Source organism: Acinonyx jubatus, chromosome B1 (genome assembly GCF_027475565.1).
Source record: "Acinonyx jubatus isolate Ajub_Pintada_27869175 chromosome B1, VMU_Ajub_asm_v1.0, whole genome shotgun sequence".
NCBI lineage: Eukaryota > Metazoa > Chordata > Mammalia > Carnivora > Felidae > Acinonyx > Acinonyx jubatus.
This window is the reverse complement of record NC_069382.1, coordinates 181,338,932-181,365,063: the sequence shown is the minus strand read 5'-3', so window position 1 is coordinate 181,365,063 and position 26,132 is coordinate 181,338,932. Positions and strand designations below refer to the sequence as shown.

The 26,132-nt window shown below is 39.9% G+C and overlaps 1 protein-coding gene across 1 annotated transcript in view; it reads left to right on the top strand.

Moving 5' to 3' along the window:
• The window catches only part of ZCCHC4 (zinc finger CCHC-type containing 4), a 53,680-nt gene extending 30,258 nt beyond the window's left edge, over positions 1-23,422 (top strand). The window contains exons 7-13 of the mRNA XM_015072427.3: positions 1,770-1,920; positions 3,429-3,529; positions 11,653-11,774; positions 12,016-12,091; positions 13,801-13,852; positions 14,616-14,760; positions 19,615-23,422. Of these exons, the coding sequence (XP_014927913.2) occupies positions 1,770-1,920; positions 3,429-3,529; positions 11,653-11,774; positions 12,016-12,091; positions 13,801-13,852; positions 14,616-14,760; positions 19,615-19,750 (783 nt within the window). The 3' untranslated portion in view covers positions 19,751-23,422. The remainder of the gene's footprint in view (positions 1-1,769; positions 1,921-3,428; positions 3,530-11,652; positions 11,775-12,015; positions 12,092-13,800; positions 13,853-14,615; positions 14,761-19,614) is intronic.
• Positions 23,423-26,132: the final 2,710 nt, after the last annotated feature.

Genomic DNA, 26,132 nt, shown 5'->3' with positions numbered 1-26,132 from the left:
AAGAAAACAATCGTCTAGCTCAGGCTTTCCTCTCTCTATATTTTAGGAGCAGCCTCTAAATAGCACTGCAACTGTAGAGATTGATCTACAGAAAACTATTGTCTTGATGATTTTACCGTCTGCCCTTTTTCTGCCTGCTTCCTGAGTCAAAGGTTTTCAGTAGAGATTTACCATCTACTAATCCATCACTGAGTATTTAAGCATCTACCAGGCGCCTGTAAAGGTGTGCAGGGAGCTTTCGGGGATAGAGGTCTCTGTCTCTGCAGGTAAGAACTTCACAGTCCACAGGATTAAAAAGCAGGTGTTCCTTGTTTCCCAGAGAAAATCATATAGTCTTTCAGGTAATGGGAAGTGTCATATGCTTCAGTGGTCAAGGAAGTTGAAGCATGTCTAGAGGGAAGTTATTTAAAGTACCAGGCACTTTTTTTTAGTGATGATTAAGGTGTAGGGAAGAGTTAAGTTGTGTCAGCGTTGGTGGTGTCAAGCATGTGTTTCCCATAGGTCAACAGCAGGACCCTCAGCAAGTCACGATGGGATGTCCCACCATTGGAAACAAACATACTCGACTGGTTTGGGCCATCCCGCCATTGGAGACAAATGCACTCTTTACTGGTTTTTTAATTTGGTTAAGAGCTTAGATTTCACTTACTTGTTCCTTTTCTTTTCCTACGTTTAAGCCTAAGGAATTTGAAGGTTTTTCAATAACATCATCTGTACTTGAAGTCCTTGTTCACGTAGGCAGGTTAAGGAAGTGCCAGGCACTACTTGAAAAATGATTAACCTTCCTGACATACCATCCATCGCCATAGGACTTCGAGTAGGAAGTTAATAAAGACTCTCCTAGGGAAAGGGGATTAGGATGTTGTGGTTTTTCCTCTCATCAATTGGGTCTTCTAAATTGATTTAGTAGTACAACAATATATATTTTATTATAAAGTACATATGGGCTGATTAAAGTTTAAAACGCCATTAAACTTTAAAGTCTTAGGCCATTTTTATAGTGTGTTGATTTGCTTTTATAGATGAGTACTTGAAAACTACTACAAAGTCAGTAGACTGGAGTTAGTATCATAGGTATATTTCTTACTAACTTCTCCCAAAGCAAAAAATAATAAATATCCTAGACAGTGGTGAATGTTAACTTTACAATGACTGAAAACAATTAGTCTGTTGGGAAAATGCGTTAATAGCATGGTTTCACAGCCTTGATAAGCTTTGTTATTTGTCGTCTTTCATTTATTTACGTACTGTGCATGTCCGAATACATCTGTCATATACCCGGTGCTCAAGAACACGTGCATGGAAACTGGTGACGTGTAGCTCCTATTAAACTGAACTCATGGTGGTGGACAAACGAGATAGGAAGAGAGTCCGTCTTATTCATCTTTGTGTCTCCAGTGTTTAGCTCAGTCCCTGCTTCTGTTTGTGGAATGGAATTTAGCGTTTTAGATAGTCTTCATGGGTAATGAGTTTTTCTCTTTTAGGTTACTAAAGTTAGTTTTTTAATTTAACCATTTGAAATGTGTAGTCCTCTGATAGTGATGGTGTTTGAATTTGCAATTTAAAAAACCCGCTTATCAAGGAGCCCAAAGATAAAATCTTCTGGGGGCTGAATGAGAGAGGCTTCTGGATGTCACCGAGGGACTCTGAGGTGACAGGATGGGTGAAGTTTCAGTACAAACAGGAGGACCGAGCCTAATACATCCTCCAGATAGGATGAAGTGCCTCCCTCTCGTCCTCATTTAGAAATGAATTTTTATTTGTTCCAGGCTGCCCTTGAAGTATGCAGAACATTTTTACAGGAAGATAAAGGTGAGGGAGTCATTATGGTGACAGATCCTCCTTTTGGTGGCTTGGTTGAACCTCTGGCTGTTACATTCAAGAAGTTAATTGCTATGTGGAAAGAAGGTCAAAGCCAAGGTGTGTAATTTATTACTTACTGCAAAACAAACATGTATCTGTGTATCTACTTCCTGTCAAATATTAGCAGAGCTCAGTGAATCAGAGCTCTGATAAAATATACATGTCTTGGGTTCTTGTGTTTTTCTAAAACGGGCTCATTTGAGAATGTGGCACACTTCATTATCATGATACACTTTGTATTTTCCTAATCATATGTTCTCAAAATGACTTGCAGGTGAGCATAAGGGGACATTATGAAGAATCGCAGTAAACCGTTGTCATTTATTTAATAGATATTTACTGAGTACTGGGTACTGTTTGGGTGCTGGGAATAGAGTACCATGCGAGATGGGCACATTTCCCTGTCCTCGTGGATCTTACATTCCATGTTCCTAAAGTCCTGCCCAAAGCTCCTGGAGGTCACCCAGCCTGTGGCCCAGAGCTCTAAACTGTGCCAAGATTGGGGTAGAAAGATCGGACGTGCGCTAGCCTTACAGTGGTTATCAGCGATAGATACCCACGTAGATAGAGGTGCGTTAATGGCGGGGGGGTTATTATTCATTTTAAAGTGGCTTAGGCCTTTGAAGTATTTTATGTAATTATCTAATTAGTTGGTACAATCATTTTTTAGCTTCCAGCTTGCAAGTTGATAAACTGTAAGAGCGCCAGGCTTCTTCGTTAATTGTGCTTGTGCTTTGGAGAGAGAATGCAAACGAAATCTAAAACATGACTTACAGTATTAAGTATTCCACTTATTTTCAGATCTTAAGTCCACTTATCAGAATAGATAAAGTCAGCGTTATTGGGGAAGCAATAAAGAGCTCAGTGGTCTTGAGTTTCAGTTCTGCCACTTATTGGCCGCATGAACTTGAACAAAATACCTAAATCTTATGGCTTCAGTTGTCCTGGCTATAAATGGGGTTGTTAACATCTAACTCTAAGGGTTATTGTAAGGAGATAATGTATAGAAAGTACCTAGTATTGTGCTCAGCCTCTACTGGGTGCTCTGCAATTAACAGCCATATCCCCAGTCTGTCGTCAAAGTTAATGTGGATAAAATTGTTTTTAAGAATCTTCCATGACTTGGGAAAGAATTGATTCACCCCGGAAAAGCACATAACGAGTTGTGGCAGAGCTGTGTTCTGCCTTCCGGCCTCTGCCTTCTGGCCCGTGCTTCCTGCCCCACAGCACAGCCACCTTGCTCCTCACGTGGTGCTCCCTTTCATCTCCCACTTTACTGGTGATATCTTTGCCTTTATTGGAATAGAGTGATATGTGTGTAAGGATTCCTTTTACATTTCCTTTATAGCTGTGTTTAGATCTAAAAGAACATTTCCACTGGCTCTTGGGAAAGATTAGGTTGTAAATGGCAGTCTGGTGAACATTCTCTTCTTTTGTATGATTTAAATGCATTGGATGTTTGCAATTTCTCCCAGTATCAGAAGTTTTTCAATTATAGCTGTTTTATTTTTTTTAATTTAAACTTCTTATTTTCTTTTCCTTTTTTTTTTTTTTTGATCCATTAGATAGCAGTCACAAAGAACTACCTGTATTCTGGATTTTCCCCTATTTTTTTGAATCCCGAATTCGTCAGTTTTTTCCAAGCTTCTGCATGCTGGATTACCAGGTATAGTAAATATTCTGTTTTCGGGCATGACCGAGGAATGCTTAAGTAAATATTCTGATCAGACTATCCATCAGGTTTAGCATATGAAAATATTATAAGCTGTATTAAACACTAAAAGTGTACCATACGTAGCTTAGTCCAGAGGTTCCTAATTGTAATTTTAGGGCGCTGATTAAAAATATAGATTCTTAGGTACCAAAATAAACCAACTAAATCAAAATTAGAGAGTAAAGCCCGAAGAAACCATATTTTCCCAGGCTTTCCGGGTGATTCTGCAGTGTAACTAGGTTTTAGACCGACTGACCTAACCTTTATCATCACCAGAAGATGCCACAGAACCTCAGAGTCATTGTTAGGAACAGGGATTTTTGTCTGTTCAGAGGTTGTAGAGAAGTAAGTCGCTTTTCTGGTTGGTGGCATGTCATGTACACTTTACTGTGTCACTCAGAGGATGCCAGGAGCTCTGAAGGGAGGCGTGTCCCAGGTAGCAGCATGTCAGAGAGGCAGAGATGCTGAGGTCTGTGTGTGGGGGTGAGTGTGCTGATTTCAGGGTGGAATTGACCAGCCCACCCTCCCATCTCTGCCCTCAACTCCTTCTGCTTTAATGTCCACTTTCCTGTATTCATTCCCTTGGGTTCTGAAGTTAACCCGATTGTCACCATCACCATGTGTGGTCACCAAGTGGCCACTGCTTCCTCTTTTGTAGTGATATTTTTCTATTTGAGCTGCTGAGCAACGGACTACCTTTATGAAGGCTTTTCAGCCATAGAACTGAAAATGTCTTCCCTACTTGTTACAAGCTAGTGCTTGGATCTGAGCTTTCTAATCTTGAAGACATTTATCATGAGAGTGATGAAAATTACCATATGAAAAAAGTTGTTATGTTTCTTTCAGAAACAGTGTTACCAAAAATGAGAGGATAGACCCTACCTGTGATTCTATCCCAAATAGCAAATATCATAATTTTCCATGTTTGTCATCATAGCAGACAAATCTGAATTCTGTTTTCCCCCCTGTGTCTTATGTACGTGTACATTTGTAAATGTAGCACCATAGTTTTTATGCTTTTAATCACTTTAAATTATCTCATTAGCAAGTTATGTTATCAATTGTTATCATTCTTTTTTTTTTTTTTTTGGACTCAGATTGCTTCCACCTTTAAGGCACTATAAATACCACTGCCATAAACACCTTTTATTCAAATAATTTTTTCCATATTTTACATAACGTCCTTAAAATAAATTTCTAAAACCGAAATAGAATTCCAAACATTGTGTTATCGAATTTAATGGACATCTCTATGGCTTCTGAGCCATATTACCAGGTTCCTTTCCAAAAGCGTATCTACACAAACCATTTTAACCTTGAATTCTCAAGCTCTGCTTTAGGCAAAGTCCATGTCATAATTCTTCCCGATTCCGGTTTACTTTCCTTTTTAGGACACATAGTTTTCTGTTTCTTGTCTGAGAGGTGCCTCTAGTGTGGACATTTGCAGAGCAGAGATAGCGGCCATATCCTAAAGATGTTAACCAAGGAAACTTCTCAGTTGGCAGGAGCGGCTGCTGCCTTTGACAGTGAAGAATCATGTGGCACGATGTTTGGCACAATAGTAGGTGCCTTATACATGTTGAATAAATAACTGTCTGAAAACCAGTGTGCACTCCAGAGTTGAAAAGGAACTGGGTTTTAATCCTGGTTCTGCCCCTTACTAGCTAGGCCTGTACATTTTATCTAACTCTTTGCAGCCCATGTGACCTGTTAAATGAGCAGAGTAATAATCTATCTGCCTCATAAGGTTTTGAGAATTATATAACACACAAAAAGGCTTAGCCTCGTCCCTGACGCACAGCAAATGTAGATTAAAGGCTATTGGTCTCAGCATTGTTGTGACCATCACTTTATTGTCACCATTCAGACAGTCCCAAGGTGGGGGTAAAACTCTTCTTTCGGGCGTTTTTTTTTGTTTTTTGTACAGTATCTGAAATATTAAATTTGCAAAACGTAAGGTCCCTCAGAAAACTGGTCCATTCATATTTATTTATTTTTTAATGTTTATTTTTGAGAGAGGGCGTGAGCAGGGGAGGGACACAGAGAGGAAGAAACAGAGGATCTGAAGCGGCTTGATTCAGCACTTGAACCCACGAACTGTGAGATCATGACCTGAGCCGAAGTCAGACGCCTAACCAACTGAGCCACCCAGGCGCCCTTCCATACACTTTTAGAGATGAGTTTTCACTAAGGGCAAGAGTTTGAAATGGCAAGGAGCCCAAAGAAGGCAGATCAAGAGTAGAGTGGATGAGAGAAGTTACTGTGGAGAAACCAGTCATTGTTTGTTTTGACAGCCTGTGTTACTAGGAAGGAACCTGTGGGAATACTGGAGTCTCGCTGTTGAGAAATCGTTCCAAGGTCCAAGCTTATAAAAAATAATTATCCAGGGGAGCCCGGTGGCTCAGTTGGTTAAATGTCTGACTCTTGATTTCGGCTCAGGTCATGATCTCACATTTCATGACATCGAGCCCTGCGTCCGGCTCTGCACTGACAGTGAGGAGCCTGCTTGGGATTCGCCATCTCTCTACGCCTCCCCTGCACACGTGCGCTCTCTCTCTCGATCTTTCTCTCTCTCTCTCAAAAATAAATGAACATTAAAAAAATGATAATTATACAATTCATCGTATTGGTGAAAAAAGTTTCTAATTAGGACATATGTATCAGGGTAAAAAGTAGTCTTTTTGGTAAAGAGAAAGCCAAACTTTGAAAAGGAAAATTAGAATACAATGTGTGAAACAAAGAAAAATCTTTGTTTTTCCTGATTTCTACTAAAGATCAGAACACTACTGCCCTTTATATGCTCAGATGGAGAAATTGATTTTCACCATATCTCCCATTGTGTTTATAAACCTTATTTGTTGTATCTTACCTTGATGGCCTTTCTTTCTTTCTTTCTTTCTTTCTTTCTTTCTTTCTTTCTTTCTTTCTTTCTTCTTTCTTTCTTTCTTTCTTTCTTTCTTTCTTTCTTTCTTTCTTTCCTTCCTTCCTTCCTTCCTTCCTTCCTTCCTTCCTTCCTTCCTTCCTTTCTTTTGATTTTTTTTCTGGATTTACTATTATTATCCTTTCTGACACTTTTATTTTCTTTCTTTTCTTTCTCTTGTTATTTTAACCTTACTTTGTGGTAATTTATTTTCTTGTATATTAGCTGCCTGCATCAAATGAAATTTTGAAAGTCTCTTGTCCTCCTTCACAGGTCTTTTGCCATAGACCTTGATTAGACCTTCTTTCTCACATTGCCCAAGATGATTATAAGCTCCCAAACCATAATACGGTAAAAAAAAAAAAAAAAAAAATCACTAAATCTCTTTTTTTGAAATACTTTTCGGGTAAGAAGAATGCAGAAATGCTGCAAATCTTCATAAAATATAAGTCAGACTCTTCAATGATAAAGCACTTGATGACTACAGAATAAAATAATCATCAAAGACCTAGAAAACTAAAAGTTCTATTAAGGGCAGATTAGAAAGGAAGGATGTGATAATGAAAAGAAATTTTGATTCACAGTCAGAAGTGTGAGTCCTAGCATACTGCCCTTTAGAGGCTCTTTAATCTTGGAAGAAGTCAGTTTATCTTTCCTGGTCTCTGTTTCCTTACCTATAAAATAAAATGATTGAATCAGAAAAGAGAGGGCAGATAAGTTTCACTTTTAGTGCTTTAGTGGTAAGCCTGATAAATTGGTAGTGACTTTCTGGAGAATTTGTTGAGAATACCATGCCTAGTGGCAGCGAGTAGTGTGTGATTGATTAGTGATGTCTGCCACAGGGACAGGGTCAGGGAGTAGTGGCATTCGGGTCCTGTATTTACCGTATCTGAACTAGATCACCTCACTTCCCTTCCACTGCGAACATGCAATGATCTCTTGTTTCTACTTCATCTGGGACATTTGTTTGGATTGTTATAAGTACAAACTTAGCTTTTTTTTTTTAAGCTATCTTTAAAAAAATCATCCTGTGTTAAACTGTTTTTTGAAATTTTTATTTTCATGTTCAGAAATGAAGATATTTTGACAGGAATTTCTGGCAAATGATTGCAAATTTTACAGGATGGCAACTGAAATTCTTAAAACTTGATATGTAATAAACAAACATGTAAAGGGTTTGGAGTGACAAGGGGGATTATATGTATATATAACATATATTTTAATATATATTGTATGTATATAATGTTTTATTTTATTAAAAATATTTTTTATGTTTTTTTTTTTAATTTTTGAGAGCGAGAGAGAGAGAGACAGAGACAGAGACAGAGTGTGAGTGGGGGAGGGGCAGAGAGAGAGGGAGACACAGAATCCAAAGCAGTCTCCAGGCTCTGAGCTATCAGCACAGAGCCCACTCAGGACTCGAACTCATGAACCATGAGATCGTGACCTGAGCCCAAGTAGGATGCTTAACTGAGTGAGCCGCCCAGGCACCCCTATAATTTTAAATAAGAGGTACATGGGATATGGGGAATATGACTAAAAGACCTTATTGCTCTGGTGGAAATTGGTTGATGGAGCTGATTGGACCTTTTGATACACTGAAATTAAATAAATAGATTATAGTCCTTAGGGAATTGGGAAAATAAATACAAGTACTGTGTCTTTTTAATCTTTGTTTCCCGGAGGGATGCCTAGGACATAGTAGGTGCAAAATAAATGTCTGTTGACTTGAACGTCTTGGTGTCTGTATAACCAGTTCCAGTCTCATGTTACAGAAGAAATTTGCGTATAGATAAAATTAAAAGTTAAGAACTGCAGAGATTTTGTGCTTTCCCTCATTTCTATACAGTACTTCATCACATTAATCAGTTCCATGGGAGAAATTTTCTATTTGAAAATGCCTCTCATCATCATTGTGAGTGAAATGTCAGAGATAATGATGGGAAAATGGTGTATCAGCTCTACCACTAGTGATATGCAATTTGCAAAATTGTGTTTGCTTTACAGCGCTTCCTTCCATAGGACGTTTATTTGTGTGGATGAAGCTATGAAATATGGATGTATGTTAGAGGTACATTAATTTACCCTAGCAGCATGCATTTTACATAGCATATGTTTATAGTTAATTAGCACAACAAACCCGCATTTAAAAATAATAATAATCTCAATTAGGTTATGCAAAATCAAGCAATCAACCACCTTCCTGACACATACATTCTCCAACTCCTGGGGTAGCCATAAAGAGATTGTTCTTTTTTTTCCCTCTCTTCTATCTGCCATCCGTTGTATTGCATGGAATATTCCATTTCTTAGAAATTTTTCTAAGGTCCTCTTTTCCAACATTTGAAGATCTTCCTGAGGTTCTCTTGGGAAGGTTTTTTCTTTCTTATGATACTCATAAATGTTCAAAATATCTTTGTTGAATTTAATAAGGTATCGTGTTTTTATTGAGTACATAGAGGAGTGTATTAGGGAGAAATTATGAATTTAAATAGGTTTAAAAGAAAACTACTACAGTAATATTTTAAGGTAATTTTGAAGTAAAACCTACTTTTGTATCTTAGCCTCTAATAGGTGACATATATTCATAGAATTTTAAAGTTGGAAAGAAACATGAGGGGTGTAACGTAGGCTAACTTTTCACCATAATAATCGTCTCTACTAAGTGAGTCACCGGCCTCACTTGAATGCTTTCAGTGAGCAAAGTCCTGCAGCCTTACAAGGCAACTCAATTTATTTAATAGCTCTAATCGTTAGAAAATTTTCTCATATTGAGATAAAATATGCTCCCTATTAACTTCTAACCATTGGTCCTACTTCTATTCTCCAAAGCAATAAAGGCTAAGTCTAATTTCGATTCCACTGACACCCCTTCAGTTATAAAATAGCTATCAGATCTTCCCAGTGTTCGGTTTTCTGAATAAACACCACCCCCAGTACATTAAACTACAAATCCTATTCATTCCCATTACTTTTGGTAGAAATGAACTTGTTTTATCAGCGTCTCTCTTCATATGCAGTGACTGAATGCAGGGCTTCAAATGTAATCCAACTTCATCCTTTGCTTGTTATGATATTACACTTCTGCATAGGGCAGCTGTGAGCCCATGTCAGCTCTCACACCATCACGCTAGACCGTGGACTTACCATGCTGACAGTTAACCAGAACCCCCAGGGTTTGTCCCCGCCCCCTCCCAACTGTCCCTTGTTTAGCTGGGTCTCCTCATGTGCCACTTATTTTCCCCCCACTGCTGAAGCTTATTGATGAGTCTTCCTGAACTTGTTCATCTGTTAGTCTGATAGCCAGCCACAGCAGGGCCATACAGAGAGCTCAGGAATTTCTCATTAAAGGCCCTCTCTTTCCATTGTCATTAAGTCCTTATATTTTTGTGATTTGTTTATTAAATAGCTAGCTTGCAAGCCAGTTCTTCTATGAAATTCTTAAGTGTATTCTTGTTTAGAATCCAAACAATTCAGTCTAACTTATTTGAAAGTTGGGCTCTGCCTGTATTGACTTTATAAAAATCTCATGGTATTCTTGTGGAGAATCTAGAACAACGGTTCTCAAATTTTAGTGTGCCAGGAAGGCTTGTTAAGAATACAGATTGTGGAGCAGGGGGTGGGGGTGCCTGGGTGGCTCCATCGGTTAAGCTCAGGTCATTATCTCGTAGTTCGTGAGTTCGAGCCCCACATTGGGCTCTCTGCTGCCAGCATGGAGCCTGCTTGGGATGCTCTGTCCTCCTCTCTCTCTCTCTCTCTCTCTCTCTCTCTCTCTCTCTCTCTCTCCCTCTCCCTCTCTCTCTCTCTCTGCCCTTTCCTTGCTCATGCACATGTGCATGCTGTCTCTGTCTCTCAAAAATACATACATACATACATACATACATACATAAATAGTTCCTGTTAAAAAAAAAAAAAGAATGCAGATTGCGGGCCCTGACCCCCAGAACTTCTGTTTTCTTAGGTCTTAGGCTGGGGAGAATGTGCTTTTCTAAAGATCTCAGGGGCAGTGCTGGTGTTGCCAATCCAGGCATCGCACCTGGAGAATTACTGATCTAGAGAAAGATGGCCTTAGTGACCAGGTGGATTCAGAGCAGGTTTAAAGCCAAAGAGAGAATGCGTATGGATAACAGAGAGGTTGGAGAAGGAGGTGGGAGCAAGAAGCCTATAGAAGCCGTGCCTATTGGCTTCAGCTTACTTTCAGGATGAGCTGCCAAGGCTGAAAGCCGAGTTAGGGTGTTGAGGAGACGTAAATGTTTGAAATAGTCACAATTATAGTTGTGACTCTCTCTTCATCTCCATCTTTCTGTGTCTCCACCACATGCCAGGCTTTGAACTCAGTATTTTACACACATTATCTCGTGTAACCTTCACAGCACCCCTGGGGCAGAAATCAGTAACCTCCTTTTCCAGGTGAGGATTATGTGAAGGTGCCTCTGGTCACAACAAGTGAGTGGCAGAGCCACTGTCTGGTCCCTGAACCTGTGCTCTACCAGGATGTGAGAGGTCACATAGTGAATGGTGGAGGGCCAAAGTAAGGCTGGTTGAGACTCACTGACCTGACACCTGACAGGCACGCGTCTTCAGGGGTGGAATTTTTTTAATGCTAAAAGCCAAATTCTTAATTACATAGTAGTCCTTCTTGTGAAGTCTGTTGTATTGGGTAAAAGATTACAGTTGTTCTGTCAATACTGGGCAATATGAACTTATCATAACAAAGTTTGCCTTTTCTGTAATGAAATTTCACTGCCACAGAGGCCTCTCTGAAGCTGTTGATTAATAAGAAAACTTTTGCTTTTAAGAATTTTTTCGTAAGAGCCCCCTGGGTGGCTTAGGCGGTTGAGCATCCAACTTTGGCTCAGGTCATGATCTCACCGGTTCTTGAGTTCGAGCCCCGCGTTGGGCTCTGTGCTGCCAGCTCAGAGCCTGGAGTCTGCTTCAGATTCTGTGTCTCCCTTGCTCTCTGCCCTTCCCCCACTCATTTTGTCTCTCTCAAAAGTAAACAAACGTTAAAAACAATTAAAAAGAATAGTTTCTTGTTAAATACTTTGGTTTAACTCCTATCTTGGCATCAGTTGTTCTTTTTTGGTAAAGAATCTTCATAGATGTTCACTCCTTTGAGTAAATGTTGTTTTTCAATTTTTTTTTAACTTTCTAGGTAGATTATGATAATCACGCACTTTATAAACATGGAAAGACAGGTCGAAAACAATCTCCTGTGCGTATTTTCACCAATATCCCACCCAGCAAAATAATCCTTCCTAGTGAAGAAGGGTACAGGTAAGATCATAGTGGGGCCTTGAAATACATGAGTCACTGAAAATAAAGTTCCATATATCTAGCATTAAAATGATTCTCATATTGACTCATATAGTTCTTCTGTTACTTTTAAATTTGGTCTGTATTTTATATTGAATTGCATTTGGATTACACCCAACTTCTGTAACAAGTGCCATTTATCTACTCTGTGAATCTTCATGAGAATATACAGCTGAGTTAAGTCTGTTTCTTTCCTCCTTAGATTTTGCCCTTTATGTCAACGATATGTTTCCCTAGAGAATCAACACTGTGAGCACTGTAATTCTTGCACATCCAAGGTATAGGCTCCTATAAAATGCATTTTTATTTAAATATATTAGTTTTATTTTAGCTTACTAGCCATTACATTTGCTTAAGGTTATTTTGATAATATTATAATTTATTACCATAGTATCATTTGCTAAATGTACATTAATAGAGTATTTTATGTCTAATTATAAAGTACAACAGCCTTTGCATTCATCATCGTTAATGGTTATTTGAATTCACTTTGCTATGGGACTGTATGACTGCTAAAATTAGGAGTATTTTAAATAAGGCATGAAATGAGTGCTGAATTGTGTTGGGGATAAATTTAAGGTGTTTTAGGTAAAGTACTGAACTATTAGATGCCATCAGTATTTTAATGAAGTATTAGTAACATACTGTGCACTTTTTATGTGCCAGGCCCTTTCCTAAGGGCTGTGCATGGATGAATTCGTTTTTTTCTTTAATTAAAAAAAAATTTTTTTTTAATGTTTATTTACTTTGAGGGAGAGAGAGACAGAGTGTGGGCAGGGGAGGGTCAGAGAGAGAGGGAGACACAGAATCCATAGAAGGCTCGAGGCTCTGAGCTGTTAGCATGGAGCCTGATGCAGGGCTCGAACTCGTGAACCATGAGATCGTGACCTGAGCCAAAGTCAAACGCTCAACCTACTGAGCCACCCAGGCGCCCCAGGTACTCTGCCAGTTTTTGCAGATAAGGAAGGACTGTAGGGACACACCTCCTGTTTATTGTTTTAAAGAGGTGGGATGACACTTAAGTTGGCCTATTTGTTTTAGCTAAATCCAGTCAGAAAGAACATAGGAAGTTCAGTTTGGGTAATATACGCAAATCATTCTCCAAAGGAAAGGCTATATTTTTGTAACTATTATAAAGTACAGTTTTCAAAACTCTATAATTTTATGACGGGTTATACTTGTTTTTAACTGTGGCAACACACCTGATTACATGTATTTTCAATCAGTTTAGAAATTCTCTGTGTTCTTTATTTAAAAGAAAAAAATTACACCCAGATCATATAAAGCTCAAAATGAGGAAGACCAGACTTTATCATTTAGAGAGGCACACATAAGTGGTAAAAAATAAACAAAAGCAAGGAAATGACCATCCCAGGAACCGGAGTAGGTGTTACTCAATGGGGAGGGAGGGGTTGCTGGATTAGAAAGGGGGGGTGTCTCGGGGCTGACAGGATTCCATTTCTCAGCCTGTTGGGATTCATCAGTCTGTTCTTTATAATTCTCATTAAATGGGACATGTGCCTTATACACGAAAGTGTCTTATACATTTTTCTAGGTAGTTCTATTTCCCGGATTTAACATTACCCAGACAGTACCCTGTAATCTCTATCTTTCTAAATTATCTAAAATTCTTAAATGCGAATTTTATTAAGGATTACACCACATAGACATGTCAAAGTTATGAATCATTAATTCTCTTGAAATTTTCATTGAGTCCTTCTTTGTGCAGTATGGATTGCTTGAACTCAAGATCATGTAGATAAATCCCCTAGTTTTCCAGTTAAGGAAATTGGGGCCCATCAAGGCGGCCTTTGAGTTGAGGGGAGAAATGCATAAATTAAAATCAAAGTATTTAATTGTGAAGCCCAGGAAAGTGAGAAATAAGGAGTGAATAATTTACACAGATTTTACTAAGACACTTTAATTTTTAATTGTGGAACTTGATTTTTATGATACATTAAACATAATTTAAAAATTATTTTTGTAGGATGGCAGGAAGTGGAACCATTGCTTTCTCTGCAAAAAGTGTGTAAAACCTTGTAAGTATTTAGACTTAGTGTTTGACATCCTATGAAAACATTTCAGCGGTTTTCTTCACCCAGATAGGGTTTTTATTTAATTGTATCTATAAGAGAAAAAAACTTAATATAGACACCTGCATTGATTTTACCTGCTTTGTAGTTTTTGCAGCTACCAAAATGCACACTCTCTCCTTTATAGGGAGATATGACTGTAACCTATTTCAGTGTGGCATTTGGTTTGGCTTATTTTATTTTATTAATTTAATTTATTTTATTTTTTTAACATTTTTATTTACTTTGAGAGGGATGGGGGTGGTGGTGGTGGTGCAGTGGGGAAGCGGCAGAGAGAGAGAGAATCCCAAGTAGGCTCCATACTGGCAGCGTAGAGCCTGATGTGGGGCTCAAACCCATGAACCATGAGATCAGGACCTGAGCTGAAGTCAAGAGTCACATGCTCAACCGCCTGAGCCACCCAGGTGGCCTGGTTTGGCTTATTTTAATAGGGCTCTGTGTCCCTCAGCCAACCCCCATGGTGTCAGTGGCTCCTGCTCATGACTCCTTGAAGGGCTGCATTTGTTGCCATGTATCAGAAAGAAGTTAGCTGGTTTATGTGGGATTCCGACTCTTTACCTTGGCCTCTGTAGCCAAAGTATAAACAACTATGCAAACCAGTCACGGTAATTTGAAGTAATCACTGTTCATCCTCGCTATCATAAAGGTTGGTCAAATGAAAAATTATATTAAATGAACTTTTTCCCAAAACTCAATTTTTATTTTATAGCCTGGATCCACTGTAACCTTTGCGGTCACTGTGCTCTTCCAGATCATTCCTGCGGGGCCCCTAAAGATGGCTGCTTTATTTGTGGTGAATTAGATCATAAACGTAGTACTTGTCCTCAGATCACTGCATCTAAGAAAGTGATCAAGTAAGTTGAATTATTTTATTGACTAGAAAAAGCTTTTCCTTGTGTGATCCATATAAAGCAGTCCACAAAGGTGAGCACTGGAGGATTCAGAAGTGCGAAATCGTTGGCTATTTTTACTGTTATGTACCTTTGTGTAGACAGTGGTGTGAGGACATGAAGATGAGTGAAAAAGCCTAACATTTAAGACATGAAAATAACCAAAATACAAGGTAGAAACTGATTAACTTTGTATCTTTTGTGGTTCATGTGAAATTATAATTTGTGGGGAGAGATTTCAAGCTTTGTTTTTTATATATATTTTTTTAATGTTTATTTTTGAGAGAGATTGGGAAGAGAGAGCAGTAGAGAGAGAGAGAGAGAAAGAGAGTGCGCTCATGCACGCACAGGCTAGGAGCAGAGAGAGGGAGACACAGAATCTGAATCAGGCAACAGGCTCTGAGCTGTCAGCACAGAGCCTGACGTGGGGCTCGAACTCACAAACTGCAAGATTATGACCTGAGCTGAAGTCAGATGCTTAACTGACTGAGCCACCCAGGTACCCCTGAGAGTTCAGGCTTTATTGACCGACATGATATTTAAGTCAGGGCAGCTGGGATGCAGACACGTGATAGGCGAGGCTGGAGAAGGCATTTCAGATGGAATGTGATTTGTCATCCCACAGTGAACACCTTGGAAAATGGAAGCTATCTCTTTAAATTCTGCAGACTTGGAAAAAAAATTTAGACGTATTAATATTTAAATATGTAAAATTTTAATTTTTACCATTTGTTTTCTATGATTATTTTCACTTCCACCAATATTTGGTGTTGGTTATAACTCAGAACAAAGTTATCCCAGTGACCACAGTATATTTAGAAAAACCACTGCTGTTTCAACTGGGCTGATTTGAATGATAATACTTAAAAAAAAAACAAAAAAACTAAAAGGAATGATAGTTATTGAGTCTTCTTCTTTTATTGTTATGAAAACCAGATAGCCAAATTTAACATTACATGAGAATTGGGATCAGCATAAAATTTTTGAGCTATCTTATGACTTGTGATAAAAAAAATATTTCTTAGTATTAGAAATATCTGATGCTATTGTAACTGTTTATAATTGTATTAGAATTCTTGTCCATTTGTTTATTTGTTTGGACAGTGACAATTATTTTTTTCCACTGAGGTCCAGCTATTTGAATTCTGCCTACTGTTTTACTTTTCCATTACTTTTTATCAAATTTAATTGAACAATTATTTCCATTAAGTAATCCAGGGTAGAAATGGAAGTTGCTAAATTAAGAAATGTATTGAAGAATCTTATAAAAGAGTTTTTCTTAGAAACCTTTGAGAATTAAAGTACAACTCGGGGTGCCTGGGTGGCTCAGTCAGTTAAGTGTCCGACTCTTGATTTTGGCTCAGGCCAGGGTCTCATGGTTGGTGAGCCCCATTTTGGTGAGCTGTCAGCACAGAGCCTGCTTGGGATTCTCTTTCTCCCTCTCTCTTTGTCTCTCCCCGCTTGCACACACACATGCACACACACGCATGCACACTCTTTCTCAAATAAATAAACTTTAAAAAGAATAAAGTACAACATAATAAACTATTGGTCTGGGATTGTTGCACCATTTACTGGGTAATTCTGGTTGCAAACGGAGTTAGTAACATGCTCAGACTTTGATCTGTATGATACATGGAAACTGAATTTGCATTTTAGTTATATATTGTAGGCTCTTTGTTGGCTCTTCAACAGCCCTGGCTAGTCTGCTTGGTAGTATTATATTGTTTTCGTTGAGGGAAACCATTTAGTATTTTTTAGTACTAGATTTTATCAAGTTTAATTCAAGGAGCAAATCCATTAGGATGTGGTATACCTGATAAGTCTTTCTTTTAAATATATTTTTTTAATGTTTATTTATATTTGAGAGAGAGAGAGAGAGAGAGAGAGAGATGGTTTGTGAGCAGGGGAGAGGCAGAGAGAGATGGAGGCAGAATCTGAAGTAGGCTCCAGGCTCTGAGCTGTCAGCGCAGAGCCTGAGCAGGTCTTGAACTCATGAGCCATGAGATCACGAGCTGAAGTCGGACGCTTAACCAACTAAGCCACCCAGGTGCCCCAAGTCTTTTTTTTTTTTAATGTTTATTTTGTGAAAGAAAGAGCCAGGGAGGGGCAGAGAGAGAGGGAGAGAGAAACCCCAAGCAGGCTCTAAGTGGTCAGTGCAGAGCCCCATTTGGGGCTCGAACTCACGAACCGTGAGATCATGACCTGAGCCTAAACCAAGAGTCAGACACTTAACCAACTGAGCCACCCAGGCACCCCTACCTGATAAGTCTTAAATAGTATTACTTTTTTCTCAGAATAGACTCCTGAACTGTTGACAGTTATCTTCAGGTATTTCTCTCAAAAATTTTTCATAATGAAATTGACAAGGTAAAATTTTTTCTTTACAATTGTAAAAAATAATTTTAATAGAGGCACCTGGGTGACTCAGTCGGTTAAGTGTCAAACTTCGGCTCAGGTCACGATCTCGTGGTTCGTGTGTTGGAGCTCCGTGTTGGGCTCTGTGCTGACAGCTCGGAGCCTAGAGCCTGCTTCACATTCTGTGTGTCATGTCCTCTCTACCCTTTCCCTGCTCGTGCTCTCTCTCTCTCTCTCTCTCTCAAAAATAAATAAACATTAAAAAAAATAGATATTTTATATTTTAGCATGTATGGCATAAAAGATATTTCATAGCTGTCTTATATTAATTTGTTTTTTTTCTGAGTTTAATTTGCCTTTGCTCCTGAACTGGAATGATGCAAGCTCCCTCTTGTGGTAAATCGTTTTTATCATTACATAAATACCTATAATTTAGAGAACAGCTACTAGGTCAATTGAATTTTAAGGCAAAACAAAACAATTGATTTATACTCAATCAGTTCAGTTTATACTCATGTGAAAAATTTATCTCCGGAAAGTTTTGTTTATTCATATTAACAAGTGAACATATTCTTCTGCTTTTGTTTACTATATATTCTAGTGAGGTCTGGTCCGTGTTTAGTTCTTTTTGTAAGTGGATAAGCCAAAGAAAATTTGTTCAAATTCTGTATACAGGCACAAACAGCTTCACTGACTTTGCCATCCAGACATTAGACTTCATTAAGTTTGCTAAATCATCCCTTGTCCGAACATTAGCCTACTTCAAATAATGACTGGAGGGAAAGGAGGTTTATATAACATGCACAAAACAGTGTATGACTGTAGCATTTGTTTTATTTCTGAACGGGTAGGCTATCCGAATCCATAATGCAAAATCTAAATATGGAAAAGGGGAAAGTCGTCAAGCAAAAGTCTGAATAATAGTCATGTGGCACTACTAATAACAGCTCGTATTTGTTTCGTGCTTGCTGTATGCGTAGCATTTTACATATCTGAATAATTTATAGCAGAGTACATAGTATCAAGGTAATTAAGAACACAGGTTCTAGGATCTGGCTGGTCTGCCACTTCTTCATTGGACGATTTCATAGCCTCAGTTTCTTCCCCTAAAAAGAAGCTGGGGGAAGGAAAAGGAAAGGTGACCTCAGCCTTGTCTCAGTCTCCCAGATCCTTGGAGTCAAAGATGATGCCCACTCATTTCCATCACTTAATTAGAGATGTTGTGTGGACAGAAAGCGAGGCTTGAGTTTGCTCCACTGAGGGATTATATATTGTTTATGGAGCTTCTTTCCTAAGTTTTGGTCCTGGGCAGATCAGAAGGAAGCTTTTCCCTCGGACTTGTGGTTTAGGAGAAGTGGATCTCGTGACCGATACTGCTGGGTAGCCTTGGGGATTTTCCAGGTTAGCTGGTGCTGGCAGCCCCAGCATTTTCCTTGGTTGGTAATGTGATAAATGGCATGATTCTGTAAGTTTGGAGAGAGAGAATGAACGGACAAGTCATCTTTCTTAGCTATAGATTGTCCGTAACTTAGTTCAGAGAGTACCAGAAGCTAAGGATCTGTTTTGTTCTGGTGTGCTTTAGTGTTTTTAGGGGGTGAGTTCCATCTCGTTTGTTTTGAAGCTAGTCTTTCGAGAAGACAGGGACCACAAGATACGGACATCCCGTGTGGCACTTGTCCAGACCTTTACACCCACTGAGGAAGGGAAAATTAGCCGTAGGGCTTATAAGATGGGCCTCCGTTAAGTGTTGTCCGGTTTTCCATCGTGCGATTTCATTTCTCCACCTCTGCCAACTGTCGAATGTATCGGTCCTTTTCCTGAAAAATGTAATGCAAGGATTTGGAGATTGAAGTGCTGAGTTGAGCAGTACAGACGTACCAAAACCAAAACAGCAGCAGAAACAAACAAACAGACAAAAAAACAAAAAAACAAACCAACCAAACAAAAAACCCCTCCTAACTCATTGGCTTTACTGTTTTTACAATTTAAAGGATCTATATCCCAAGTATTATTTCAATACATAATCAATGTAAACATTGGCAAAATATTTTGCATTCTTTCTTCAACATCCCGTGTGCACTTGACATAGGGAGCACATTGAACTCGCCCTCACCACATTCCAAGCGCTTGGATGCCACATGCTGGTTAGAGGCCACCGGACGCTTCAGCAGCGGTTTTTCCTGGCTTGACTATTTACCTCTGTGGTGTGTTTACTCGAATAGATTGTTCTGAATCTGTAGTAACCGTCTGTCAAGGAAATTTCTTTACTCCGGCATATTGCTTAGTGAGGCCTCAGACTACATCCTTGTTATTATGATTAGGGTTCTGAGGATTTATGCTTAGGATACAGTAAATTCTTTTCCTCCTGTTTTCTTATTTGGTCAGCTGGTTAATTAAATCCCAGCATAATTACATACATCATGCTTATTCTACAAAATAATTCAGCACCTTCTTTTTCAGAGCTGTCAGAAAGCAGAAGCAAAGAAAAAGTAAGAAGACGAAAATGGAGACCGTTAAAGAGCAATCCATGAATCACACATCTGTTACAAGGAAGAAGAAAAGGAGAGAAAGAGCCCATCAATATCTTTGCTCTTAAATGTCCAGTGACTTGAGAATAAGAAAGATTTATAGTCCAACCTTTGATGCCATTTTCTGAAAGTGCCACACTGGACTTAAATTCTGTCGCTTTCAAAGGTATGCGCCTTTTGAAGCCAGAAAATAGGCAGGTGGCATTTGTTGGTGTCTGGGCCCCTCAGCAGCCTCTCTGGAGACCTGGGGAGTTGTCCCATCCTTAGCTGGTTTGCCAGACCTCTCCGTGTGCCTTCTTTCACTCTCCAAATCTGTCCCAGTCGTATCATTTTGGCCTCTTTTGAACAATGGGCATATAGCATTCTTTTGCAGAAAGTGTCAGAAGAGGAATGAAAGGGGAGACTTGAGGTCTTGTTCATATTGAACACGAGTGTGTTAAATTAGACACAGGAATGTTGTAAGTCAAACATCAAAATACTGTATGATGGATTAAACCCCACTTGCAAAGAAAGGCACAATGAGCAATTATTCGGGGACAAAAACTGAAGATGATGGGAAGAATTTTGATGAGGATAGTCTAAAGATATCAAGAGTATCATCATGGCTTTATGATTAAATATGGGTTTTTCAAGTACTTTTTACAGTGTCCTTTGATGGTATAGAGTCACTTAACTGTTGTGGAATGAATGAGACATTTAGAATTATGACTTGCTCTGTCATCTCAGTATCTTTTAAACCAGGCAGTAATTTTATTTCTTTAAAAAAATTTTTTTTAATGTTTATTCATTTTTGAGAGACACAGAGAGAGCATGAGTGGGGGAGGGACAGAGAGAGAGGGAGACACAGACTCTAAAGCAGGCTCCAGGGTTGGAGGTGTCAGCGCAGAGCCCGATGTGGGGCTTGAACTCACGAATCGTGAGATCATGACCTGAGCTGAAGTCGGATGCTTAACTGACTGAGCCACCCAGGTGCCCCAGTAACTTTATTTCTTTGTAAAAGTAGTAGCAGAAGGCAGCATAGTTTGGGGATTAAAACCTCTCATTCTTGTCCTGATGAACACTTCCTGACTATATGTCCTTGGCCAGGTCATTCACTCGTACCCGTTTCTTCATTATTATTATCATATAATTACTACATTATGTAATAATAGTTATACCACAGGCTGTTTTCTGTGATTATGTTAAATGAGGCACATGTGTCTGGCTCTCGTTCTGTTGGTGAGAAATGTTAAGTGCAGATGGCTGGGGTTGCAGCCCTAATGGTAATCATCTGGTGGTCCAGTATCAGCAGTGAAGGGACTGGGTTTGAATTCTGAGAACAAACAGTTCCTCTCCCTATTTCTCTCTAGGTATCTGACATGATCTCCTTAAGATCCCATAGTTTTGAATGGCTTGCATTTGCATAATGACTTTTCTCCTATTCCCAAATAGTTGCTTTAGAGCAGGTTTGGAGGCATGCTTGCTTGGGCTTAGCTAGAGCCCTGTGAGTAAAGGTACAAGAGCTGCACCCCATCTGGCATGGAAATTCCTTCTGGTCTTTAAGGTAGGGCTGTTGGATGCGTGATGTGGAAGGCACAGCGTGGGCCCTGATCAGCTGATGGGGGTGTATATCCGGCCACATCAAAAGATGAGCTAAGTAAGCCCCTGGACTTAACATGCATCAGAAAACTCTTCCCTTGTCCCCTTTTTCCACGGAGGTTGCTATGGTGGTCAGAGGGGTGGATTTAGAGGTGACGGGGTCAGATGTGAACCTTTTGCCGAGTCATTAGGAGTGTTCCCTTCTCTGATTCAGCCATGGGCGTGAACATTGCCTGACTTTCACGGTGGCCCCTGATACCATGCTAAAATCTCTGGAAATCTCCTTGGAAACGCAGACACCTGAGGGACCACGATTCTTCAAGAATCAGGTCCTGCTGGCCAGGAGTTATTATCATCACCCCATTTCCTTAGTTTTAAGGTACCATCAATTGTAAAATGCACTATTGATGGGATTGTTAACTTTTCAGGGGGAGAAACCCCATAGCTTATTAATTGTGCATGTTAAATTTTAGGTATATCCTGTTTCAGAAATATTGACATGTGAAAAACACATCTTAGAATTGAGGAAATCGGGTATTACTTACAGTCAGGAATTATGTACTTTAAAACTTGAACTTCTTAGGAAGTTAAAAATAAGAAATCCGGTGATTCTGTTCTTCTGTTCAATTAATACTAATTTTAAGGACTAACCGCTTCTTTCTTTTCTCAGGGAATAAACTAATAGGATGTAAAAATGTCTCTGGGAGGTAAAGTGTGATGGGAGATGAGGTCATTTGTTCTAATTAGAAATCTGCATATCTGAACATTAAGATACCTACCCAAATCACCAATAGAGGAAAATCCCTAAATCTGACACAGAGCTTTTTAAAAGGATGTTTTTCTTAAATTATTACAGCTAAATTTAATTCCACTTCTTGCTTCTATTACAAAATTTAATGACAGCCAGAGTCACTTTGTAGGCCCTGAATGATCGGATTTCAGGTTTTTTTCTTACATTTAGTTTGATATTTAGACTCATTTATTTCTCCAATCAGCCCCACTGTTTTCATCTCATTCCCTTTGCTCTGTTGGGACTATATCCCTCCATATGGCCCAGTCCCACTGTCTCCCGGGAGGTGTTCTAGGAGTCCCCCTACCAACCGCTACCTTCCTCTCTGAACACTTGGGAGTTCTGCAGCCACACCTGAGGCACTTTTCATGTATTGTTCTGCCATTATAGGTACAGATTCTATTTCCCCAAAAGACTGCGGTTTCTTCATGTCATTACCCATTTTATACCATCTTCTGTAGGTGCTCAAAAAATTTGATGAAGGCATGGAATTTTCTAGAAGTTTTCAGATGGTGGGTGTGTTACTTTGCTAAGGCTGCCATAACAAAATATCACAGACTGGGCGGCCTAAATGACAATCATTTATTTTCTCACAGTTCTGGAGGCTGGAGGTCCAAGGTCCAGGTGTTGGCAAGTTTGGATTTCTGATGCCTGTCTCCTGAACTTACCTTCTTGCCGTGTCCTCTCACAGCCTTTCTTCTAGGCTTGTGAGTCCCTGGTATCTCTTTGTGTCCAAATTTCCTCTTCTTCTAAGGATATGAGTCAGGTTGGATTCGGGCCCACAATAATGGCCTCTCCTTCTTAAGGGCCCGATCTCCAAATATAGTGCCATTCTGAAGTACTGGGGGCTAGATTTAGAAGGTATGATTCAGTCCCTAACGGTGGGCCTGCCTAAGATCTGGAGAGGGCTTGGTCTTCTGTCCTATAAGGACTCAAACAAGGAAGACACACCTGAACAATATTGGGAAGTATTTAGAGTCAGTGCGAAGACTGTCCTGACACTGAGGGTTTAGATGTATGTTTTGGGTTGGGATGTGCTCTGTGAGCAAGATTGGCAGCCTTATCTAGACGGCTTTACACATAGAATAATTCAGCTTTCAAAAAAATAAGAAAAAAAAAAAGACAGAAGAAGAAGAATTCAGCTTTGAAGGTGATTTTAAGGAAAACACTTAAGTTGACGTCTGGCTCCTTCAAAGTGATCTATAAAATAGTAGGCATCTACAGGAAGTTTAACTAATTTTTAAATATAAAATCATAGCCCACAAAAGATCCTGGTCTGGTGCTACCTCCTTTTCACAACGGCCTTGCTGGTGTCTCCAGTGGAATAGTATATCTCTTGCCAGTGAAATAAAAATGTGCATGTGTGTGTGTCTTTTCATTTCTCCTTTTAAGGTACTTAAATTATGCCCTGCATTAGATCAACGTTTTTGGACTTCCTCTGTTCAGATTAGAAGCTTTGTTGGTAGCAATGGCCTGTGGACACCGTGGTGTGTGTTCACTGGCTCCTTTCTGGAGCTGTGCCTTGCACCCAGTGATGTCAGAGACAGCCAACTGCTGCACATGTGACTTCACGAACCCTCCCTGCAACCCCGGGAGGCGGGTGGCCGGGCTACACGTTTCCTCACCCACCAAGCGGTAGCTGCTCATAAATGCGGATTGAGTGAATGGAAGTGCCATGTAATATACTTACTCCTTGGTGCCTCAGAACCCTAACTGCGCTACACGAGTCAGAAGCTAATACGCTTAGAGCTGCCTAGGTAAGGAAAGCTTGAACAAAATGCAAAGAAAATCCAATTTCACCTATTTGATGCAGTTTTAATTGAACATTAGGACATGGGTTAAATTACTTGAGGGTCAGCTAAGAAGGTCATTGCAATACACTGAAGATAAGATCTCTACAATTTGATTTCAGGCAATTCAGTGTAAGTGTTAACTCAGCAAGACTGAGGGGAAAAAGCACCCAAAGTGAGCAAGCAGATCTTGGAGCTCTGAGAGAGGAGTTTTATCCCATTAGCCAGACAGTCACGAGATTCTCACACTATGGAGTGGCTTCGTACCACGGCAGACTAGAAGCCTCACATCTGGTGGGCTCCAAGAAAACTGAGCCTCAGTAGACGGGCCCAGTTTCGTCACCTGTGAGTGCAAGGGTGAGGAGTAGGAGAAACCAGGGAAATCAGACTCAACATTTTATATGCTTCACGAGGACAAAAAGAGACAAAGGGCTTGCCTGTTAGCTTTGCAATTAATTAATTAACTAATACCCAAGCCAGGTAAATCAAAGAAATTGAAAAGAAACGTCTCCATTCCTACCTCTCAGAGATAACCACCATTCCAAAGATAGGTTTTTGTATAAATAGCTACACAGACACACTCTAAAGTTTCCCCCATGAAAATGGGAGTTGGGAATACATACTATTTTGTAATCTTTTTTATCAGCATCTGGACATCGGTTTATACTTACAATAGTCTTATTCTTCAGTATGGATATAGTGTATTTTTTAAAATCAGTCTCTCATGGTTGGACATCTAAGTTGTTTATGTTTTCACTATTGTAAATAACCCTATGATAAACATACTTAATGGCCAAATCTATTGTCTTAGGATAAATTCCTGTGCATACCTATATATACTTTTTTCTACAGATGGGAATCACGGGTTGGTCTCCGAATTTCTTCCGTAGAGACAAATAAAACACCACGAATAATTGGTACAGTGTAGACTCACTCTGCCAGGATGGACCATCTCCCAAATGCCTTTCATACTTAGAACTACCCTTTGCGTATTTGTGATTGGTTGTCATATTGAAGAGTGTTGATTGATGGCTTTGGCGGCGTCTTTCCCGCGCTCCCCGTTGTGTGCCTGCCGTGGGGTTTGGAAGAGAGATGACTGACATCCTCTCCAGCTCTTGGGGAAGGCTTTTTATTGGGCATATTCCGTACCCGTCACCTGTGACTGGTGTCAGACACGCTTGTGATAGGGGTTGGTCTAATCACAGCGCAGCTCGGGACTTCAGTCTTGAAAAGAGCCCTTTGTTTTCTCTCTGAAGGCAGAAGCATGTAGATCCGGTTGCTGTGGGTGGCTTTCCAGTGACCACAGGGGGAGCCAGCCTGATGATGAGGTACACCCTGAGCTTGGTCCCTGGGGACACCACGTGGCTGGATCTAGCCTGCCTTGAAGTTGGCCCTATTTCTGGACTTGTCATTTACAGGAGGCACTACTTTCTAGTTATTGCTTGTGCCACTTTGAGTCAGTGTTTTTTGTAGCCTAACAAACGCAGCCATGGAGGACAGAGTCTAACACCTATCTTCCACATTTATCTTTCCAGCAAATTCGGTCAATTTCTTATTTTATATGTTTCACCTATTTTATGACTTCAAAATAGATCTCTCAAAATAACAGTCACTCAGATGGCCTAGTTTAGTCACATTCCACATGGTTCCGTCTTCCGTTCCTGTATCCAGTGACTCCCACATATCTGCTCAGGCCCTGACTTCCCCCCCCTCAAACCTACAGTTCTAGCTTCCTGTTGGCTACCACAGATTTTCGCACCGGACCAACACCCGAGCACAGTCCTCACTCACTCAATCCTTTGCCCCGGTCTGCTTCCCCCGGCTTCCCCTTCATACTTCTCTCATTACCTCCTCCCTAATCCGGCAATGACCATTTCTCGATCCCTGAGTCTGCATGCCTCAATATCCCAACCCTAGTCTTGACTCATCCCTCACTTTCATTCCCTCAGTCTAATCACTAATCAGTTCTTATTATCCCTACTTCAGAAACGTCTCTGGAATCGTGCCTCCCCCAACCCCTACCTAGTCTTCCTGCCGTCTTTACCTTCTAACTCATCATCACCCCTGGCACAAGAATTAAGGTCTTGAGTAACCAATGAACCGGTGTGATGCTGTTAACAATATGCCCCCCTCCCGATCCGTTGGCAGCTGTCTGGCCCTTCAAAATTCAACCCTGTACCATTACAACACGTGCAAAGATGTCCAGCATGAGCTAGCCCAAGGGGTTGCAGTGGTCAAACAGACTAGCTACCAAAATGTTCATTCAAAAACACCTAGTTCTTGCATTGTTTT